Below are 7,260 nucleotides of genomic sequence, written 5' to 3' on the forward strand. Positions count from 1 at the left end.
GCAAATATTAGATCCATCTGTGTTATTGCACGTAGCATTGGAATGACATGGGGGAGATGTTAGGCATTCGTCAACATCTAAATGGTAGATTTGGCAATTTACACTTTTTATTTATTGTTTTACTTTCAAATACCTGGTAAAAAACCAATTCCGTTCTCTTACCTGTGCAGTTAAATCCATCTCCAGTATATCCAAAATCACATGTGCAAATATAAGATCCATCTGTGTTATTGCACGTAGCATTGGAATGACATGGTGGAGATGTTAGGCATTCGTCAACATCTGAAAAATTCGTTCCAGTAAACATGCTTTTATATTTAACTAGTTTCTTAAAAAAATATTCAGTAAATTGAATTAATTACGTTGTCGTACCTGTGCAGTTAATGCCATCACCACTATATCCAGAATTACATGTGCAGATATAAGACCCATCTGTGTTACGGCACGTAGAATTGGAATGACATGGCCAAATAAGGGAGGATCCTTGGCATTCGTCGATATCTGACGTGGCAATTTTAGAAAGATTATTTTCCATTTACGTTCTTCTCAAAGACTTCATAAAATTAATTTTTACGTTGCCCTACCTGTGCAGTTAAATCCATCTCCAGTATATTCAGAATCACAGGTGCAGATATAAGATCCATCTGTGTTATTGCACGTAGCATTGGTATAGCATGGAAAATCAGTTTGGCATTCGTTTATATCTGAAATGATATTTCTATTTACCAATTTCTTCTCAAAGATCTGGTAAAAATATTATTTCTGTAGCCTAACCTGTGCAGTTAAATCCGTCTCCAGAATACCCAGAATTACATGTGCAAATATAAGATCCATCTGTGTTATTACACGTAGCATTGGAATGACATGAGGGAGATTGGCATTCGTCAATTTCTGAAACAGCAGTCAATTTTCTATTATTTGTTTGCATATTATTTGCAGTCATTGGCAAATAATGCAATTTTATTGGCTAAGGCGGTCCGATTGATGCTCAAATCTTGGGAGTCGTTATTACAGTGTTGCCGATAGGGAATAAAAATCGCTATTTATTCATTAATAAAATTTGTTGAATTCAATTCTGTTATTTTATCAGGGGGGTGTTTACTCATGCCAAACGGATTTTATTCTAAGCGGTATTGCACTTACAAAAGAAATCAGTCGAGCGAAACTGAACATATGAATAAGCACTCCCTCCCTAAATATCGTTCTAGTTACGCCAATGAATTCAACCGAGGCGTTGACAATTCCTAATATCACGTGAAAACCGAATTCAATACCTTATTTTATTATTCAACTCAACTAACTAAAATAGTGATCAAAGAGTGGTGATAAATATTTTATTTCATTATTATTATTATTGATTTCTTCAAAACGTGGCGTCAACAATTGCAGAAACTATTATTTGCAAATATGACGACACAATTACAGAATACAAGGAATTAGTTGTAAATTTCACGTAATAATTACAGACACAAGGAATTAGTAGTTTGCTACCAAAGCAGGCTGCTAAACAATTAAAACGGAGATTGTATAATTATGTAGTAATGAATAATAATTCCTGTATTTGTAATTATGATGCAAAATTTACAAATTCTTGTCGTCAATAATATTGCGACGTCTATATTTACAAATAATAGTTCAGTTTCAAAAATATTATTTTTGATTCTGGCAAAAGCTGGTTTTGAAAAATACAATAGTAATAAAAGTTATTAAATAAAACAAGACTCCTGTTCTGGCGTTAACTCCGGCGCACGTGCCAGTCTTTAATATAGAGCTTCTGAACATAAACAATACCATTCATATTCGCATTTAGATGCATTGCGAACCTAAATGTTCGATCGCGAAACTCAGAAGCACATCGTATCTTAAATAGTTATTATCATCGTATATTAAATAGTTATCAAATAAAACAAGACTCCTGTTCTGGCGTTAACTCCGGCGCACGTGCCAGTCTTTAATATATGGAGCTTTTGAACATAAACAATACCGTTCATATTCGCATTTAGATGCCTTGCGAACCCAAATGTTCGATCGCGAAATTCAGAAGCACAATCTTCAATCCTGTGCAAACTACGACGTGTCAACGCGCCCATAATATAAGATCCATCTGTGTTACCGCGTACGTAGCATTGGAATGACATGGAGGAGATGTTTGGCATTCGTCAACATCTGAAGTGGCAGTTGTAGCATTTTTATTTTTTCATTCCGCAAGGCTTAGTTTACATGTGTCCTCCTCTATAGTCACGCAATGATCGGGGCAATGATCTCTATTCGCGCAATGATCAGGGGCCGGTTGTTCAAATAGCGTTTTGCTTAAACGGTTGATAAGTTCAAAATGGAAACAAAATTATCAGTATTAATTTTATTGAACAACTGTGCTGAAATATTTCGATGTATAAAAGTTTAATTTTTAATGTAAGAACAAATTTAATGCATAGGATTCAGTCTCAGTCATTCACAAGACGTATAAGAGTGTTTTTAAACTTTGGTTTATATCCACCGTTTGAGCTAAACGCCTTTCGAACAACCGGCCCCAGCACGTGAGTGATCCCGCATTTGTCAAAATTTCATCATAACAATTTTGAATTAAAAATACCTGAATATAATATAGATGATATTTCATAGTTACAGATTTGCAGAGAACATTAATTTTTTACAACCCACCAGATGTGATTCTTTTGGATTTTCAGATTTAATGGCAATGCCGGCGGTTGTTCCGGCGACTAATCAATTCAATAACACTGGTTTTAAAAGTATTTTTTCGGTAAAATAAAATTAAACTTTCTTACCTGTGCAATTTGTTCCATTTCCTTCATACCCTACTCGGCATTCGCATGCGAATGAACCTTGTGTGTTTGTACAGTTGGCGTTGGCACCACAAGGCGATTGCATGCATTCATTGATATCTGCAACAGTTGAGGTAATTTTTGGGTAAAGCATCAATTAATTTAGTGTATTTTTCGTTTAACTCGGAAATACCCGGAATGGGAAATTCCCAAATGTGTAACTTACAATAATTTATTTTTGTTTTAATTCCTATAAAAATTGATCTGAAAATACGCCAATTGCAAAAATGCAAATTATCAACCCTTGCCTGTGCAATTTGATCCATTTGCTTTATACCCAGCTGGACAATCACAAACGTATACGACGTTATCTGTATCTGAAAAATGTTCGCTTCTTGAAATTACGACAACAAAACTTTGTATTAGCTAGATCCCTGATATCTGGGAGTATTGCAGCGTTTGATTTGTTTAAAATAATAATAATCCAGAATTATACTAAAGCAACAACCACAACAACTTTACACCCTGAAGTTCTGAATCATTCTGAATTATCTATTATTAATGTTGAAGCATGGGAAAATGAACAAATTCTTTCTGACCATGGCCATAGCATGCATATAGTTTAATGCAAACTATGACAACACGCTGATTCTCTTTTCAATTCTGACGGGTGAAGGGAATCTGCTATGGTCGAATTCTTACAATTGAAAAGAATATCAGACGGAAAATATTTTTCGGTTTAAAAATTCCGCCTAGTGGAAAACCGTTAACTCTTAATTGTATTTTGCGTCTGTAACTTTTCGACAGTGTGACGCCATCTAACGCAAGCCAAATACGCAAGAATTCCTGGGGTGAGCATCAACTTTTTGATGGGGGTAGAAAGATTAGCGTAAAATGACGTTTACCCTTTTGAAAAAATTCAGACACAACAACATTAACAAAATCTAAAGAATGAGATTTCGCTTTAACGTCTATTGGCTATGATAGAGTAAAATCATGTTCGAATAAACTTGCTTATCACTATAATAATCAATCTGGCAAACCGCCTTTGTGTAACCACATACAATTTATGTTACATTAAGCTTAAAAAAGCAAAGAATAACAGAACGATTACAACCTCCTCGACTTTTACCTTACTCCAGGAGATGCGGTAATTAATTATTTTATCTCTGTTAATCATTTCAATATTCCTGCAAATACACTATGAAAAATTTCGGCTCCGCCCATACCTGGCGTGCTTCCACTGGCACTACCACTTCCAGTTCCATTGGTATTTCCACTTCCATTGGAACTTCCACTTTGTGAGGCCTCCACAGTCTCCTTTCTCACGCAGAGTTTTGTCACCGGTTGTTCACGAAGTGCAAACAACTGATCACTTGATTCGTCCTCTTGATTTACATCTAATTAAAAAAATTGTGGCAATCTCACTTCGATCTCTTTTTTAAAACCTTTTTTACACAGCCATGGCTTACATTACTTAATACTTATCACCATTACGAATATGCTATGCTGTGAAAATCGTTTGACTGATACTGCAAACCTTCTGGAAGCAATATACGTAACATAGTCCGCCTTTTTATCCCATCCAAAAATATGATTCTAGTTTGGAGGATTTGATGATAAACACTTAGAGCACAAGAGGAACCATTAATGGCCCAATTTTAAGCATCTTCGTAATGATACTGCATATTATCGATTGTAAATAATGTAGATTTTTTTTAATTTTCAACCTTTTATCGTAAACTTACAAACTTTTATAATCTTTTAATTTCATACAATAACGATAAAATATGTATAGAATCTTATAACTTTTAAACTATTTTAGCTTAATAGCTATTCAGTGCATGTAATAAACCATTACCAATAACTCTTGTGATTTAAATAATAATCCTTTTATTGTCTTCATATCTCTGAATTTTATATCGCCTCACTAGAGATACAACCGTATTTTTACGTTCTTTTGTAACTTATGTTTCATCAATTTCTCCTCATACTGTTTATATCTGTTTCCACTAGGCGGAATTCTTCATCGTTTTTCTCACATGAGATATGCATGAAAGCGCGCAAACAATGAAAAGTTCCGCTTCGAGCGAAAAAAAATTCACTCAAAACAGCCCTTATTTACTTCATTAACAGCCTTCTCTTACAATAATTTTTAAGAAAAGACAACGTAATATTTCAACTACAGGGCATATCCAGTCATAGATAAAAAAACAAGAATGATTCTTACCTTTAAGGTTCGTAACATCCCACGATTGTTCCACCTGAAACCTCTCCTCCCAATCTTCAACTACTGCATCAATCCGCCATGATAGTATTGCTATAAAAAAATGAATGAATGTGGAATATCATATCTTTGAGTTAGGTGATTGAATGGCCCGATTTCTACTAGCGACGAATCATCCTTCCAGACGAACTTGGGCGATTAAGCGAAAGTTCCAGTTCGTCTGTGTGTAAAGACGGCAAACACACAGATCATCCATCCGGACGAACTCGGCAAAGCAGATATATCTTCGTCTTCTCGTTCGTCTTTGTGTGAACACGTGCAAACACATGGATCATCCGTCAACACGAATTTGCGCATAGTTCATCGATTTAGACTAATTTGAATGTGTAGTTCGTCTTGACGCATCATTCGTCTGTTAGTATAAATACGGGGTAAAGAACAGAGAACTACGAAAAATTCATCATAACACGGCTCTTGTGCACCCTTTTCACGACATTTCCCAATTCCCGTGCACTTTCTAAACGCGCGATTTTGTTTCGTCTGACATATTCATGTCACATCACATTCGTCTAGTTAGTTTGTCGTGTGTTCATACTCAGACAGACGGATCATTCGTCCAGACGGGTGATTTGTCTCTAGTATAAGTCCGGCCAATAATAGTAGCTATGACGTATAATAAAAAAAAACAAGAATCAAATTTTTTTGCAATAGATTGTTTTACTGAAAGAATAAACGATTAAATTTAATAATGTACTGCCAGTACATAAATTGCATTTCTTTAGTTTGTTACATTTTATTTTAGAACAATCCACAAAATAAATAGGCGACAACCTCATTTCAAGGTTCTTCGCCCAACCATAAAAAACGCAGATGATGTGAAAACATATGTCAAGTTTTTCATTCAATGTGCAATTAAATTGTATACGACCCGAAACTATTAGCATGTGCGAGCAACATAGCTACCTACCTTAAAAAAATTGGAAATTGTCACGAATTGTATTGGGTTACTTACCAAAAATAAACAGGAGGCTTAAGAGAATCCATCGATCCGCCATCAGGTCCAACGATCACAAATATTTCTACGTACATAAAAACGATCAGAGTTAGTTGTGCAGCTCACCTGGCGTAAGAGCGATGTCCTTACAGATGATCCAAGAATAATAATATTTAGTACGGACTGTATTCCTCTAAACGACATAAGTGCATGCACGGGAGAAAGTGCATGCCAGCTGTTAAAAGGGATTTGTTTTATTATTATTGTGCTAAAAACTTAATTAACTGTTACAGAATTTGTTTTATTGAGGTAATTCGCCCTGACATGCACAATAAGGCCACGCCGGTATTTACGTAAACACATGTTTATCCAACCAACTTTTTGGTTGTTAGGGCTGTTTCATTCAACGTATCTTCTATGGGTAATTAAGTACGCACACATAAACTACAAGTAATCCTTGTACAGCTAATTAGAAAAATATTCCCAACCAACTAAAAATTTCCGGTCACGGCTGTGAAGCTTGTATCTGACTACGTGGAAACGAGGCGGTTTACCTTGGCTTACCCTGGATCCCCCCCCCCCTTTGTCGGATTTCACATAACAACAAATTACAACAAAATTCGACAAAAAAAATTATGACTATAAACACCAATCCTCACTCTGCTCTATTTAAACTGGCCTCGCGCCACGGAAACGCAATTATTTTGACGTATAGCCATAAAAAAGCTGAAATTCAAGCTAGCTCATACTACCTAGCACAGATTTACCAAAGATTTATATAGCTAATCAATAAAATTAATATCACCAGCATCGTCGTTAGCAAATCCGCCAAGAAACGAAATTTCGCAGTCAGAGTTCTACTATTATTACTTTCCTTTAAAACAGTAAAAAAGGCCAGAGCGGTGCATGTCCAATCGAATTTCAAAAGACAGATTACTGGCATCTTAGTGTGATTCAAAAACCTCGAATTCAAATATATCGTTTTATTTACATCTGCTTATAGCATGGGGAATACAGTTTCATCGCTATATTGCTGAAGAAATACTCAAATATTTAAATCGCTGCTTACGGTCAAGTGACACGTGCGAGTTTTTTTCTAGCGCAAGCAACGCAACATTTTGGCAACGGTTCAAATTATTTTCGTTGCGTTGTTCGCGCGAGTTGTGGTTACACGTGATGATAACTCAACCGCTTCGAAACCAGCCTCGTACCAGGCGCTTTAGTAGTAAAATATATAACGTTGAATTCAGTTATTG

The 7,260-nt window shown here is 35.6% G+C and overlaps 1 protein-coding gene across 1 annotated transcript; it reads right to left on the reverse strand.

Moving 5' to 3' along the window:
• Positions 1 to 570: 570 nt before the first annotated feature.
• On the reverse strand, positions 571 to 5,367 carry LOC114540675 (cysteine-rich with EGF-like domain protein 1). Its single transcript, XM_028560800.1, has 7 exons — positions 5,256 to 5,367; positions 5,014 to 5,103; positions 4,013 to 4,183; positions 3,092 to 3,160; positions 2,787 to 2,903; positions 775 to 891; positions 571 to 704 (listed from the first exon to the last, which is right to left on the reverse strand). Exons 1-7 carry the CDS (start codon positions 5,365 to 5,367, stop codon positions 571 to 573), a joined length of 810 nt encoding a protein of 269 aa, XP_028416601.1.
• Positions 5,368 to 7,260: the final 1,893 nt, after the last annotated feature.

This window comes from Dendronephthya gigantea, unplaced genomic scaffold, assembly GCF_004324835.1.
Source record: "Dendronephthya gigantea isolate DGI-Jeju-01 unplaced genomic scaffold, DenGig_1.0 000246F, whole genome shotgun sequence".
Lineage (NCBI taxonomy): Eukaryota > Metazoa > Cnidaria > Anthozoa > Malacalcyonacea > Nephtheidae > Dendronephthya > Dendronephthya gigantea.

Excerpts from the sequence above, each read along its gene's own strand:
- LOC114540675 (XM_028560800.1), bottom strand. The coding sequence starts at position 5,367 with ATGCGCAAATTCGTGTTGACGGATGATCCATGTGTTTGCACGTGTTCA. Across the intron at positions 3,161-4,012 it reads TGCCAGTGGAAGCACGCCAG|ATACAGATAACGTCGTATAC; the intron begins GTATGGGCGGAG and ends AACATTTTTCAG. Across the intron at positions 892-2,786 it reads AAATGGAACAAATTGCACAG|AAATTGACGAATGCCAATCT; the intron begins GTAAGAAAGTTT and ends CTGCTGTTTCAG.